The sequence below is a fragment of the Piliocolobus tephrosceles genome, chromosome 8 (assembly GCF_002776525.5).
Source record: "Piliocolobus tephrosceles isolate RC106 chromosome 8, ASM277652v3, whole genome shotgun sequence".
Classification (NCBI taxonomy): Eukaryota; Metazoa; Chordata; class Mammalia; order Primates; family Cercopithecidae; genus Piliocolobus; species Piliocolobus tephrosceles.
In genome coordinates, this window is record NC_045441.1 from 74,086,362 (window position 1) to 74,102,081 (window position 15,720).

Sequence of the window (15,720 nt, forward strand, 5' to 3'; positions counted from 1 at the left end):
CTTATTTTCTAACTCTAGAATTAAGACATCCTGTATGTCTTACTCACCACTGTATTTCTAGCAGATGCTTGGCACAATTATTTGATGAATAAACTAATTTCTCTGTGTATGCGACAGATCAAAATATACCAAGGAGCACAGAAGCAATCTCTCTCTAAATACATGAGATTCTCTCCCCTCCTCTGCCCCCACCCATCCAGACACACTTACCTGGACTACAGAGTGTTTCTAATTTTTTCACAGTATATTATTCTCAGTCAGAGATGGAATATTTTGTTGCTTTAAAGTAAGTAATATATATTGCAGTAAAACTTATGTAAGCCTATTCAAACTAAATAGCTTTGATGGCAAAACAATTTTAAACTTTTGGAAAAATAACCCCAAACTACCCATAAAAGACAACATTTATCTCACAACTTTTATATTGGTTAAAAATAATCAGATGAAACAACTTTGAACACGGCAATTTATTTTATGCATTATTTAAATCCGCTGTTTAAAAATGTTCAAAAGGCACTTCAAGAAACATTTAAAAATACATTTTTCTGACTTAATGGTGATCACTTAAAATAAGCAAGTCACCAGACATTTTTAAACCATTCATAACACCATGACCTTAAATAATTTTTAAATTCCAAAACACAAACATTCACTATGTAGTACAACACACTGCTTAGCAGTAAGATTAGTTTCCCTCTAATAATATACTTCATGTAGGTTATTAATTTGCAGGGCCCTGCAAAGTTACTAAAACTTAATATAAACTGAAAACTAGAGAGGTAAGGGAGTTGAAATAGCGCACAATTCAACTCTAAAACTTTAGAGTTGGTTTCTCTAAAGAGAATTTGTAAAATTCCTTATTCTAGCCTGTATTAAAGTTTTTATTTCAAATCTTATATATAAACACATTTTTAAAAAAATCAACAGAGGTTACATTAACATTTAGCATAAAATCACAGGTTGTCTGCCAGATTGCTTCGGTATGTTTCTGTCAGGCCTACTATAAAGCAGAAAAATAAAGCAAATGAGACTGTTGTTGTTGTTGTTGTTTTTGAGAAAAGGGTGAGTGGAAGAATCCAAATAACTACTCCCTTTAATAACTGTAGATGTATAATTAATTTTAAATTATAGATTTTTAAGCAGGGCAAGTATCTCCAAAGCCAGCAGGCATTATTCTTAGACTTTTACTTTCCGTTTCATAGGGAACCCTAGTTAGTAAGTTTAAAATTATCAATTAAGTAATAAACATTCTAATCACTACTAACAGTCAAATTAACCCTGTGAAGGCAGCATTTAAGAGTAACTAGAAAATGGAAGTTAGTAATAAAGCAAATAAAGAAGGGCAATAAACACAAGGCAGAAACTGTCAAAGAATAATAGTCTAATGAACTGAAAACTTAAATGGCAAATAAAATGCTAGATATAATTTAATCAAGGGATTCTTTCAAGTATAATAAATAGTGCATCAACCTGGTAATAACTATAGTTTGACAGTCTCAAGTGAAAAATTAATACTCAAGAAAACTGAAAACCAGTTAGCAAATTTAATGCTCAAATCCAATTCCATATTAAAAAAATATTAAGAGCTGATCAGTGATTTATTTTCATACCTCATTACAGTAAGAAAAACTCCTCTGAAATTTGTATTTGAAAGCAAACTGGGACAAAAATCTGCTTTATGAACTTTCCACTAGAAAATACAAGCATACCATTATTAGAGAGCAGAAGACATCAAAAGCCTTATGTTTTGAAACCATCCTAAAATCATTTACCAAATAACAAAGATCTTAATCTAAAAGATAGTGAATACATCATCATCATGAAATCTGGTTTTATGTGCTCTATGAAGTACTTGGAGAATTGCTTTTTTGTTTTTCTTTTGCTTTATTAGGTCAAACAAAACAATGAATTAGCAGAAAAACGTATATTATAAAATAGCATTTACTACTTCAATTTTTTTTTTTAAACAATTGTGGAACTTTTTGATGACACTTATGTATGCTTTTAATAGATTATGTACTTATTAGTACTTAATGAACCCTTCCTGCCTCAACATAAAATTACTAAACTTGGAGATTTACAGATTTTATTGTGGGCCCTGATATTAGTTACTTTGGAGAAGCTAAAAATTTGGCCAAAAAGAATGATCCAATGACCCTTTAAGTTATCTTTTCGATTTAATATAGTGTGATCCTGTACTACAATGATTTAAAACATGCTTTTTGAAAAATGTCTTAGTAATGGGGCAGTAATCTTCCTGTGTTTCAAACACTATTTGCACCAAAATCATGTAGGTTGTTGGGTATTGGTTCTCGAACTAGGATAAGAAAGACACCTGCAGAGTTTGCTTAAACACAACTGCTAGCCCCTGCCCTTACAGTATCTGATTTAGTAGATCTGAGATGGGGCCCTGAGAGAGGCTGCATGTCCAACAAAGTTCCCAGGTGATGTTAATGCTGTTTGTTGGGACCACACTTTTGACAATCGCTGCCCTAGGGTATCTGGTAAGAATGCATACTCTTGGGCCCCGTGCTTAAATTAGAATTTCTGAGATTGGGGTTTTCGGATCTGCATTTAACAACATCCGGGCAAGTGTGAGAACCACAGTCTAAGAATCACTGTGACAATTTGGCTGGGTTAATTTGACTATTACTGGCCAATGTATCAGATGTCACATAACATATACATAAAAATGGAAATAATGCTAAATGAATAACCCCAAGCCTGAGATGGTTCAAATGAACACGTAGGGTTTGAATATAAATCCTACCTGTTACTTACTAGCTTTGTGACAGTGACAAAGTTACTTTAATTCTCTGAGTCTCAGTTTCCTTATCTATAATATGGGAAAAACACCCAAATTTTGAGGATTAACACTATTATACACAGATTATCTAACTATAGTACCTAGCATACAGTTGGCACTTGATAAATAATAGCTGTTATTTCCTTATCTGGTCAAAGCAAATTTTTCATTCACTTAAATGCAGTATTTACACTCCAAGGTAACAGAATAATAATACAGTCTTCTATTTATTGCTCCCTATTCTGGGACAGACAGTGTTCTAAGAACCTTACATTTATTTAATCCTCATAAAAATCCTGTGAGGTAGGCAGTATTATCATCCCTAATTTACAGATGAGGAAATTGAGACATAGAGAGATTAAGTAAAATTGCTCAAGGTTACAAAACCAGTAAGTGTTGGAGCAAGAATTTAAATCCAAGCAAGTCTGACTCTATAGCCCAGGATTCATCACAACATTCATTTCCTATGAGCAAATCTTAAGGTTTTGGATATTTATAGTAAACCATTTATACTTCTAGTCAAGTAACACATATGAAAATTCATGTACACACCATGGTGAAGAGTTGTTCAAAGAATCAAATGAATGCCTTGAAATTGTGGCAGATGATACTACCATGATAATAGGTAAAAATTGGTGCATGTTTTCACTATGTGGGCAGAGTAGTCCATGGTTAGCCAATGAAATGAACATCCTCTCAAATATACCATTCAAAGAGGTCATGATTTTGACATGTTTTGGCACAATAAATAAAATTACTTAGCTAGCTGGGCGCTGTGGCTCACACTTGTAATCCCAGCACTTTGGGAGGCCGAGGCGGGTGGATCACTTGAGTCAGGAGTTCAAGACCAGCCTGGCCAACATGGCAAAACCCCGTCTCTACTAAAAATATGAAAATTGGCTGGGTGTGGTGGCACGTGCCTATAATCCCAGCTACTCGGGAGGCTGAGGCAGGAGAATCACACCACTGCAGTCCAGCCTGGGGGACAGAGTGAGATGGTCTCCGAAAAAAGAAATTACTTAGCTAAATAGCAGAGTCAGTGGCACGACAGCTATGTAAAATTGGCATAATGATAAACATAAGGGAAATGTAAATCTTTTGTACCATAAAAATAATCTCATAGAAAGTCTGTAAAATATTCTGTTACGACACACTGAGTACTGCTAAACATAATAAAAAATTTCTTTCCTTTCAGAAACTCTTTAAACAGAGTCACTAAAAATAGAATGAAACATTTGTGAATGTTTTTGATGACAGTCTTGACTAGGTATTCTGCGTTGTTAGAACTATCCATTAGCAAAACAATTTTCCCAAAATAGCATCGACCTTCAGACTTATTTATAAATTAAGTATCTACTCTTTCAATATATAACATTTTTGTTTAAGCACTCTGCATTTTCTATTGTTTTTAATTCTTGTCAAAAGCTTGCCACTATAACTAACAGCCACCTCAGATCCTATAAATGAATTTTAAAACTCTGCTTTAAACAAGTTATGAAAGGCACAAATAAGTTCTCATCTCAACAGGATGACAATGAAATAAACCATAACTATGTAGTTGGAAAGAGTTTAAAATAATCAATTTAAAATGTCAGTAATTCCTGAGAGTGGCACTGTTATAAGAAAAGCATCCTCAAATAGCATTAAATTTATTATTTACCCATAATTAACAATGGGTAAATTTGGGAACAAATATTGTAAAATACATGTTTACAAATGCTATGAATGGTTTGAGTAAATTAATAGTGAAGAATGGTATTCAAGAGTGGCTAAACATATTTAGAAGAGAGACAACAGAGATTCTGTAAAAGATTACCAATTAGAATCAAGTATATAATATAGTCAAGGCCCATGATAATTTTAAAGTGTGGTTTTATTAATGCACTTCAGGGTAAGTGCCAGTATTTATTTTAGCTTCTTCTGGAAGAAATACTACCAATTATAAATAATCACAGCAACATTTTCATTAGACAAAAACTGTGTGTGTGTGTGTGTGTGTGTGTGGAGGGGGGTGGATCATTTATATCATACTGCAAATATAAACTCAATTCTTGAGCTGTATTAACAACACTGAGCAACAATATTTCTTTCTAAAATTTTCTTTAAGGCAGATTTATTACTAACATGGTGCAGTATAGTTTTAGTAAATTTAATTATTTTAGTTTCTCAGTGACAATAATACAGATGGTCAGAAAACAGGGAACAAAATCTCTTTTCTAATTCCTCTACCTGGCCACCATTTTAAAAACACAAGTTCTTCATATATATATAGATATATTTATATATTACTGTATCAAAACACATTTTAACAGACTTCACAGCTCATTTAAAGCTTCAGTTTATAGTCATTCATGTGAAAGGTTTCTATAAGGAATGTTCACTTAGAATTCCTCACTGGGATTCCAGTGTTCTATGTCAGAAATGCAGAAGTCCTTTTTCAGTGCAATGCTGGACATTTTACCTTTGTTCACTCATCATTTTCTTTCAAGGGTTTCCTAACTTCACTTTTGTATCTTCGTTTTTGTTTGCTTGACTAATTTCCTTTAGTGTATCTTCAGGTAAGGTAGGTTGATATCTGTATAAATAACCATATGGACGAAGATGATAAACGAGGTATTCTAACTCATACATAGTTGTAGAATCAACATAGTGAAAAGAAACTGCAAGATCAGAACAGCAACCAGGACCCTAAAAAAGTAGTGGAAACAGGCATTGTTAATAAACAGCACATTGCTAGCATACAATATTTACATACTTATAAAGGACAAGCTAATTTTAAAAGAATGCAAACATTAAAGATGGCAAAGTAAAGCAGAGGAACCTAATATACTAGACCTGTGGAATAAATCAATAGTTTACTTAGATGTCCTAATGATTTAAAACTAATTGAAATTGGTGAAACCAAGTGAAATTGTGTAAAGTATTTTTAACTGAAATAATATTCTCTCACACTCTTTAGCAGATAATATTATTGAGATTTCTTCAAATCAAAGGAGCAGCTATACAAAGGACAAATCTCCAACATCTGCTTTCTCTTCCTCATTTTCTCACTGTAATTTTTTGCGTGGCTCAGACTCGGAAAGATACCTCTGGGGCATTCAGTGACTACAAAGCCTTGCCCATTAGGTGTCTGCAACCCAATACACTTCATCTACATATATCAACCCAAACAGTACAGTATTTGAGACAAAGCTCTCAAGCTAGACTTGGGTTTGAACCCAAATTTTGTGGGCTAGTATACGACCTTGAGTAAGCTATTTATTCTCTGTAAGATTCAATTTCCACATCTGTAAAAGGAGGTTATTTAAAGGAGACAATATGTGTAAAATGCTTAGAATTACCCTTTGCTTAAAATAAATGCTCAATAAATGTTAGCTATTATTGACTGAAAAATCGTATCAGGTGGCCCTCAGGTAGGTCAGATTTAAACCTTTGTCCAATTATGTAATTCTCATAAATTCCTAATAGGGTTGGTATGAGAACAAAGTTTAAAATAAAACAACAATACAATGAACAAGAAAGCAATAAAATTAAGAAGACAAAAAGAGATGAATTAAGCAGTCAACCTAGAGTCAGAATTGGTATCTGGAGAATGTTAGTGTCATCTAGGTGACTCCAACAAAACTTCAGGCTCCATCTGACATCTTTGTAAAGAATGAGGGAGATAGTCTAGCAAGTTCCAAGAGAAGATACATATTGATTGAATATTTAATAAATCTAGTAATTCATGTTTGGAAGTATGTAGCTTACAGTGTAGCAAAAGTTATCAAACTGTCCACTGCATTTTCTCTGCTGTTATCTCTGAACTTTCCTTTGAAACACACACTGGATATGTGGATTCTTAGACAACCTAGTCTTGCACCTTTAGGAAATATCAGAATAAAAGCAAATAGGAAAAATAACCAGATAAGTCAACTTGTGATTATCTAAACTAGCTCTGTCCAACAGATATGTGAGCCATATAGTAGCCACATTAAAAATGTAAAAAAAAGAAAAAAATAAATGAAATTTATTTAACTGAAAAATTTCATCATATTGTTTTAACATGCAATAGTTTTACAATGATTAATTAAACCATTCTTGAAACCAGGTGTGTATTTTATTTATGGCATGTCTCAATTTGGACTAGCCAAATTTCAAGTGCTCAATAACCACATGTACCTTAGTGACTATACTGTCCAGTGCATATTAAACTTAAGGACTAGACCAGTAATAGTTTTAAATTGCTGACCTCTGGAAGCAATTTTTATGTTCTCTAAAACAATTAATATTTTTGATAAGATTTACTGCATTATGTTACTCTTATTTATATTTTACTGGATAGTCAGGATTCTGTTAAGCATTTATGCAATAAAAGACAATAAAAGAAAAAAGCTATAATTATTAGAAAACAAGAGCTAGCAGACAATTATGGTTACCCAAAAAACTCAAGAATCTCAAGCGAAGAATCATCAGAATAGGGAATTCAGTTACAAAGCCAGATTTTAAAGATGCTTAAAAAGAAAACCAAACAAATAAGTTTTCATATATATCAGTAAAAAGGTTAAGTTTTTAAAAAGCCCAAGTAACAGAAATATTGCATACCTATGGAAATAGTTTATAAAACTTGACCAAAGGACCTAAAAGACAACTTAAAAAAAATCCTGGGCAGTTATCCCTAAATTAATGAGTTTGTATGCAAAGATAAAGAAATGAGTTGCCAAAACACTTAGGAAAAAAGAAGAGTTAATTTGCCCTTAGAATAATAACTTAAAACTACTGTAAAGCTACAAGGTTCAAAACAATACGGTGCTAGGCCAAAATCAAATTAGAACAATGGCATAGAACTGAAATCTCAGATACAGATCCTACTATAAGTAAGGGCTATCGTGTACAATAAAGGAGATATTTTAGATCAGTAATGAGGTAAAAAATGGCAGTAGAATAATTAGTTAACATTTTTTTAAAAATCAGCTCTCTACCTCAATTATGTACTAATATGTTTCAGACAGAATAATGTAAATGAAACTGAAGAATAAAATAAATCATATTTGACCACTTCTGACCTATAGAAAAATCAATTTTTCATGTAGAGATATATACATAAACAATTACACATATATTTTAAATCTACCATATTAAGACTCACTGCAACTTCTCTGGTGAAAAGTCTATTACTAAGAAGGTGGAGTGGGAAGGGAACTGTTTAAGAGTCAGTTCTGAACAAGAAATTTAGGAATGTAACTCTTTCATGAATTAGAATATCTTTTACCCTGACTCGCTAGATAAAAATTTTCTTTATTTTCAGTAATTAGTATATAGAAAAAAAAGTATGTATAAGATTTAAACTCATTTAGGGGGAAGAAAACTTACTAAATGATAGATGGATAATAATAGAATTTTAGTTTCACGTTGGGTTTATGTAAGAATCTCCTGATGAAGAACAGGCAATGTCAGATTGATAGGTCAATTTTGGTACTCTGAATTCTGTTTTATGGTCTTCAACATAATTAGATAATTTTTTATAGAAAGAACAAATGTGCCATCCATTTAATGAACCACTACAAAGTAAATAAAGGATGCACTATATTTATTTTGTTCATATAAAGCATATTGTTAGGTATACTTTATTTGCAAATAGGAATTATAGGCAGTACTTTTGAAAGGAAGGCTATTTTACTGTTTACAAAATAATGACAATTATGATGTCCCTTTGCTACTCTTGTATGTATACCTAACATCAGATACTCTTAGTAATACCTTATATGCATTTGGATGTATTTGCTACATGTTTATACTCTTGAATTTGGGTAAATTTTTTATATGGGAAAAGGATACAGAATTAAGAAAGAAAAAGATCAAGTCATCTTGGAATGGTCAGAATATATTAAAAGTTTACATCAAACAAGCATCCAAAGTGGTACTCTCACTAAAACAGAAAAACAGATTATGAAGAGTTTCCTTTTAAAGCTGATTACCTAAAGTTCGGGTCAGAAGTTCTAGGACAGGATCTCTGAACCATGGTACTACTGACATTTTGAGCAAGAGTAATTCTTTGTTGTAGGAGGCTATCCTGTGCATTTTAGGATGTTTAGCATTTACTAGGTTTATAATGTAGTGGGTTTTTACCCATTAGATGCCAGTAGCAGCCTCCTAGCTGTAACAACCAAAAATGTCTCCAGACCTTGCCAAATGTCCTCTGGAGGCAAAACTGCCCTGGGTTGAGAATCACTGTTCCAGATGATGGTTTGAAAGCATTGCCTTATGAAGATGAGAGTAGTAGCATGAAATCTATTATTTATATGTTAGGTCCAGAGAAAAGAAGGCATAGAGAACTAGTGACTTCCCTAAAGGCATTAGTAGTAACAGAACTGAGTCTAAAAGCTAGGTTTCATGATCCCTGGTCTCATTTAATTATTCACTGAGGCAATGCTTATAATAGTGAACATAGCAGATACGTAATTAACACTGATAAATCTCAATGTTGTATGAAAAGGGGAAGTTGTAGAAAGATGCTTATTTAAAAATCTGAAAAAAATACTATATATTATTGATACACAAACATGTAGAAAAATATAAAACATTCATGTTAATGAGTAATATTAAATTCAAGACAGTGGTTAACTCCAGGGAAGGAGGTTGGAGAGGGTACACAGGCCTCAACTATAGCATTTTTTTCTTTAAAATACTCTGAAACAAATGTAAAAGATTAATATTTGGTAAAGATGGGGCATAAGTACAATGCATATTCTGAAATATTTGTACAACTGGAATTCTTCATAAAATAATGTACTTTAGATACAATTCTCAGGAATGTGAGCCAAGGCTTATTAAATGCTTACTGTGTGAAGGGCTGTACTATGTTGTAATTACAACTAAATAAGACAAGTACATTATGTCCATCTTACAAATGAGGAAACTAAGGCTCAGAAGTCAGACAAATCCTGTCCATCCAAGGTCGTTCGGCCATTAAGTGGGAGAGCAGGATTTGACTCTAGATCTTTCTGAACCTCCACTAAATCCTCCTGATGACTAGAAGGCTCTTTACCCAGATCTTCACACAGCTTGCTCTCTAATATCACTCAGGTTTCTGCTCAAAAGTCACCTCTTTGAGAGGCCTTCCTTAATCACCCAAACTAGAGGACTCCATCCCATTCTGGGTCACTCTACATCCCCTTACTTGGCTTATTTTTTTCAGGGCACTTACTACTAAAATCCTATTTTATCTTTATAAGTCTGCCTGTTTACTGTATATCTCCTCATCCAGAATGTAAGGTTCACGAGAACTGGAACTTGGCTGTGATTTACTTCTACATTCTCAGTGCCTGGCATATAACCAATAGATGTTTGCTAAGTGACTACTGCTGACGTCCCTGTTCTCTATTTTGTTATACTGTCACTCTATTTAAAAAGACTACGAAAGGGCCAGGTGTGGTGGCTCATGCCTGTAATCCCAACACTTTGGGAAGCCGAGGCTGGTGGATCACAAGGTCAGGAGATCGAGACCATCCTGGCTAATGGTCTTGGAAACCCCATCTCTACTAAAAATACAAAAAATTAGCGGGGCGTGGTGGCAGGCACCTGTAGTCCCAGCTATTCGGGAGGCTGAGGCAGGAGAATGGTGTGAACCTGGGAGGTGGAGTTTGCAGTGAGCGGAGATGCGCCACTGCACTACAGTCTGGGAGGCAGAGTGAGACTCCGTCTCAAAAACAAAATAAATAAATAAGAAAGTCCTCATTATTGGTACTAAAGAAACATACACATATTAACACGTTTTTATCAACAAAATTCAGTCAGTCCAAGTATTAACATAGTAATAAAATTTCTAAACTTACCTCTACAGGAGGATAATAGTTGTAATTCCAGTACCAAAAGGTTCTAGGTAGATAACCTTTAATTAAATGGTGTTCTGGCACAAAGGGATGAAAAGTTTCTTTTCCAGTGGTATCTCTGGAATCTCCTGCTTCTACATTTATAATTTCCATGCATCTCCCCAGTGCTAAGTCTTCAATGGAGGAACTATGTGTACACTTGTCTGTTTTAAATGCATCAACAAATCTTTTCAAGGCTTCTTTGCTTAGTACATATCCTGCTCCTCCACTCATGTAGCCCTGCTTTACATAGGGCTTAAATCTTCTCCCAAAGTAAATGGGTTCTTCAGGGTCGTATTTCGAAAGAAGCCACCTCAAATTGTCTAGTATGACATATGTGTCATCATCTGCTTTCAAAAACCAATCAGCATCTTCTAAATAATGTTCATGAACATACTGAAAAGCTTTAATTGTTTTCCAGTATAGTTGATCTCTGCCTTCTTTGGTTTTCAATCCCACAGCAGGGAAGTCTTTATTTTCTTCTGAACTCATAAACAACACTTTGTTACAACGCTGGGCCCATGTAGCTTTGACATGTTTGGCCTTTTTCTCTAGGTTTTGAGGGCCGGTCATAACCCAGCAAAGAATTTTAACTTTCTGATAGAGGTTTTCAGCGATGTCTGTGTTCTCATCTATTAAACAAAACATTTAAAAAAGTTATTTACATAGATGTAAAATCCAAATATTAATAAATTATACTGAAGAAAGCATTTTCCTAATTTCAAAGGCCCTCCTATTTATCCCTCTATTAGTGATTTAGCCAAAGGAAAGCAAAACTCATCCTAATGTGAACTGACATTCTGATTTATTGGTTTCATGTCAGTGTTATCCAAGACATCACTGGAGCTAATAAGAGTTGACATTATAATCTAAATTCTTCTCAAACTGTAGTTTACCAATTAAAAGCAACAGCATCACCTGGGAGCTTGTTAGAAATGCATAATCTTAGGCCCCAACCCAGATCTACTGAATCAGAATCAGCATTTTAATAAGTTCTCCTGGTGCTTCACAGCCATGCTAAATGCTGCCTTAAATAGTCTCTGCTTGGCACTTCACAGAAGAAAGCAGCTGGTTTTTAATAGGTTATTGACAGAAATTTCTAACTGCTCTGAATGAGTTTCTGAAGAGCAGGAAAGACATGTTGCTGAAGTGGCAGTTCATTTTTGAAGTTCACAAGAATCAACTATAAAGAATTTCTACAAGTACCCAGAGGTGGTAAAAGTTCAAAGCACAGGAGTTGAGATTACTTCCTGATAGTAACATACCTCATTCCAAAATGTAAATCTATCAATCAAAAACAGAAAAGAACAATGGTAGACATGGCAATTACAAGACTCTAGAGCAGTGCTCTTTAAACTACTGGTTTGCAAAGAAATAAGGAGCTTATACCAGAATATAAAGCAACACATTACTTTGAAAAAGGCCTACCATTAGAACCAACCAACCAAAATGTCCACTTAACTAAGCAGTGAGCTTAAAACTGATTTACATCCTAGTGTAACCTCATTATCTTGTGCAGACAAACAGTTTACAAACTGTCAGGCCAGGACCGCATTTTAAGTAACACTGGTGTACAGGAAGAGCTCAATGATGAGATTCTAGATGAGTACTTCTTAAGCTATCTGTGGCAAAAGGCCAATTTTTATTTCTAATATAGGTCTATACTGTGTAAATAGGATAAAAATGAATTATAAGAAAAAAAAAACTAACAGAAATATAAAACACAAGCCCTATATTTTTATTTTTAGCTTCAGACAAAATTACTCCAATTACAATAAAAGTTTCTGCTTACTCCCAAATAAGCAGTCATTCTTTAGTTATAGGACCAGAATGAGTCTATGAACTGACTTTCAGTAGCAATGTTCTGGGCAGTATCCTGATGAAGTATGTACTTAAAATTAAGGTCAAACAGTAAGTTACTTAGTCCTATGAGAAATTAACAATGAAGGCATAATATACTAGTTAACCAACTGAGAGGAAATAATGCGAAAAGTTGGGTGGAACATAAAAATATTCTCATGTCCTGGCTGGGCGCGGTGGCTCATGCCTGTAATCCCAGCACTTTGCAAGGCTGAGGTGGGCGGATCACGAGGTCAGGAGTTTGAGACTAGCCTGGCCAAAATGGTGAAACCCTGTCTCTACTAAAAAAAAAAAAATACAAAAAATTAGCCGGGCGTAGTAGCAGGTGCCTGTTAATCCCAGCTACTCGGGAGGCTGAGGCAGGAGAATCACCGGAACCCAGGAGGCAGAGGTTGCAGTGGGCCAAGATCCTGCCACACTGCACTCCAGCCCAGGGGACAGAGTGAGATTCTGCCTCAAAAAAAAAAAAAAAAAAAATTATCATGTCCCTCTGAATATCAAGATTCACAATCCAAAAGGACAATAGCAGACAGAATCACCCTACTTTCAGTCAGAAAGCATAGACATCTCGTATCCTTGAGGAGCCCAATCTCTTAGCTATACAAATATACCAAACCTTGAATGGACAGAAATACTGAATGCAGGAATCCCCAATCTGTTTCATTCAGGCAAGACAGGTTTGTCTACTGCCGCTTGATAAATAATTTTCATTCACTAATTACTTTGTACTGGGCATGGGCTGGCAGAGGAGATGAAAAAATGAGTAAGACACATTTCCTGCTGCAGAGGAAGTCAGTCCATTCAGGGAGCCTGAACCTGACACACAAATCAATAATTGCTAACTAGTAAGACATGTTATTATAGAGGTAAGAACAAAGGATTCAATGTGCTGAAGGAAAAGAAAGTAATGGCTAATAAATCCTACAGAGCAGTATATAGGGACCTGGGTAGAACAAAAAGAAAGATAACAATAAAGAGATGACACAGAAAATAGGTTATAGGTTCACCAAAAGGAATGGTGAAGTTTGGCTGACTGCAGGTACATGGGTATAGCTGAAGGCTTGAATCAGAAATGCACCGTGGACTGAGAGGAAAAGATGAAAAATGGTAAAGAAGTATCATAGAATGTACTGATAAATGGAATTGGCTAGCATGTGAAGGCAATCACCTACCATGATTTCATAATTTCTGGCACTGACAGATGCTAATGAGCTATATAAAATAAAGAATAGAGGAGGAAGAGCAACTTCTAGGAGTAGGAAGGAAAAGGAGACTCAATTTACACATGCTGAGTCTGAAGGGAGCAAACTTTTAGCATACCCCACATGTTGTAGGCCACTGAGCTGGACAAGTATGTATCTAATACACATGCCTATAGTGAGGCCTAGTATGGCCTACTGTTAGTAGGGAAATCTGGCTCCAGTTGATCATCTAAAGCCATGTAGCTACGCTACAGAGCAAATACACAGTGATCAAACTGTTCTGTAAGAATACAGAGCACCTGCTCAGAGCTGAATTATTGTTATATAAACAATCCCAAAATATGACATAGTATGCATGTGTTTGCTAGTTGATAAAACGGAACCAGGCTTTGAAATCTCACCCTTCAACCTCTGATTGAGAGGTAGTGAAGAAGTAATTACTACTGGGAAGAGAAGAGAAGCAACTCTGAATAGTGGACCCTCTGCATCCCAGAATTCCAATAGCTTTCAAGCTACTTATATTATTTTCTGTCAAACCACATTTTGCAGAGATCTTTGCATTGTGTTAAATGTGTTCCCACAATGTCTGGAACTGGGCTTAAGACAGTAAGAAATAGATGGAAATTAAAATTATGAGGGTTGATGATGTCACACAGATAAACAGCTGAAGGACAGAAACTTGGAGATAACACTTCAGGGACACATAAATAACTCAACTGAGAAAATCTGGTTAGAGGTAGGAGGCTAGGAGAAAATGAAGTCTTTAGAACGCATCCTTGGTTTTTAACTTCCTTGTTCTTTGTGCCTCTTGAGGAAAAAAAAGAGTTATATTAACTATAAAAATATAAATTGAAATTTATATATACCTAGGCACAAATTTATATATACAAATTTATATATTTATATATACTAGGCACATATTTCCTAGTTTCTCTAGGAAAATAAGACTTAAGCAAAAGCTATGACCAAAACAAATAACAAAAACCAAAGACACACATATAACAAAACTGGACCTAAAAAAACATTTTCAGAAACAAATCTAATCTGAATAGTTATGCCCTTCCCCAAATCATGGTTTCTGAACCATTTCTACTTAAAAATTAATTCAAAATTAATATTCCCTAAATAAATCTGGGTTTTAGCAATTCACTTCTCTCAAGGCAAACCAAGAATTGTTATTTAGTATCTGGAATATATAGCCTATTTTAATCAACAGATATAGACAGGGATATGACAAAATTTAGACTAAAATACTGCTTATATTTACTCCTTAATAAAGTAAACCATACCTTTATGTTGGCTAGAATCTGCATTGAAGTTCATTTGTCCTTCTAGATGATTCTGTCCATTATCATCTGAATGCCTCGCATGAGGATCATTATGAAGAACATTAGGCTGGATGTCACCCTGTTCTCCCAACAAAATACTAAATAGCTGAGAACATAAAAGAAATCCTATTGCTGATCCACAGAGGAAGGTTAAAAAATTCAGCCAGGATTTAGAGGCCATTTCCCGAAAGTGTATTTCTGTAAGAACAAAAATTAGCAGGATGTTATAAAATCAAAACTAGGTATATAACAGGAGTAAAAATTCTGGTAACATTTAGCTATAATGGAAAGTTAATTTCTAACAGTATTTAGCTATTTATTATCTATGAGTTTACCCCTCTATTTGCTGCTTAAACAGCACACTATGGAAAATTCATAAAAACAGATTAATTAGTAGGACAGTCATAGTTGGGGTGGGTATGGATAAGTATGTCAGAATTGCACACAGAATTTCCTATTCTTCCCTTCTGGATCCAACACTACTTGTCATGTTGTTTTTCTTTCTTTGCTGTTAACTTTGAGTACTGAGGTCTACTTCCTTTTCTTTTGTAGCAACCACCACCCATTTTTGGGTCTCATGTGGTCTCTGTTGCATCTTCTTTTTAAACAATCCTTTACAAATGTAAAAAATAGTTTTAGTTTGTGGCAGACTAGGGTCAGCACAGTTTGGGGAC

General features: G+C 34.5%; 1 protein-coding gene across 5 annotated transcripts in view; it reads right to left on the reverse strand.

Moving 5' to 3' along the window:
- Positions 1–449: 449 nt before the first annotated feature.
- Positions 450–15,720, reverse strand: part of C1GALT1 (core 1 synthase, glycoprotein-N-acetylgalactosamine 3-beta-galactosyltransferase 1) — an 85,772-nt gene continuing 70,501 nt past the window's right edge. For 2 of the 5 annotated variants that reach the window (XM_023224849.2, XM_023224850.1), the window contains exons 2-4: positions 15,008–15,244; positions 10,621–11,288; positions 450–5,494 (exon numbers count right to left, since the gene is read on the reverse strand). In XM_023224849.2, coding sequence (XP_023080617.1) covers positions 5,291–5,494; positions 10,621–11,288; positions 15,008–15,244 — 1,109 coding nt within the window. In that variant the 3' untranslated portion in view covers positions 450–5,290. Of the gene's footprint in view, positions 5,495–10,590; positions 11,289–15,007; positions 15,245–15,720 lie in introns of those variants that run through there. The other 3 variants (XM_023224852.1, XM_023224853.1, XM_023224851.1) reach the window with 3 other exon arrangements.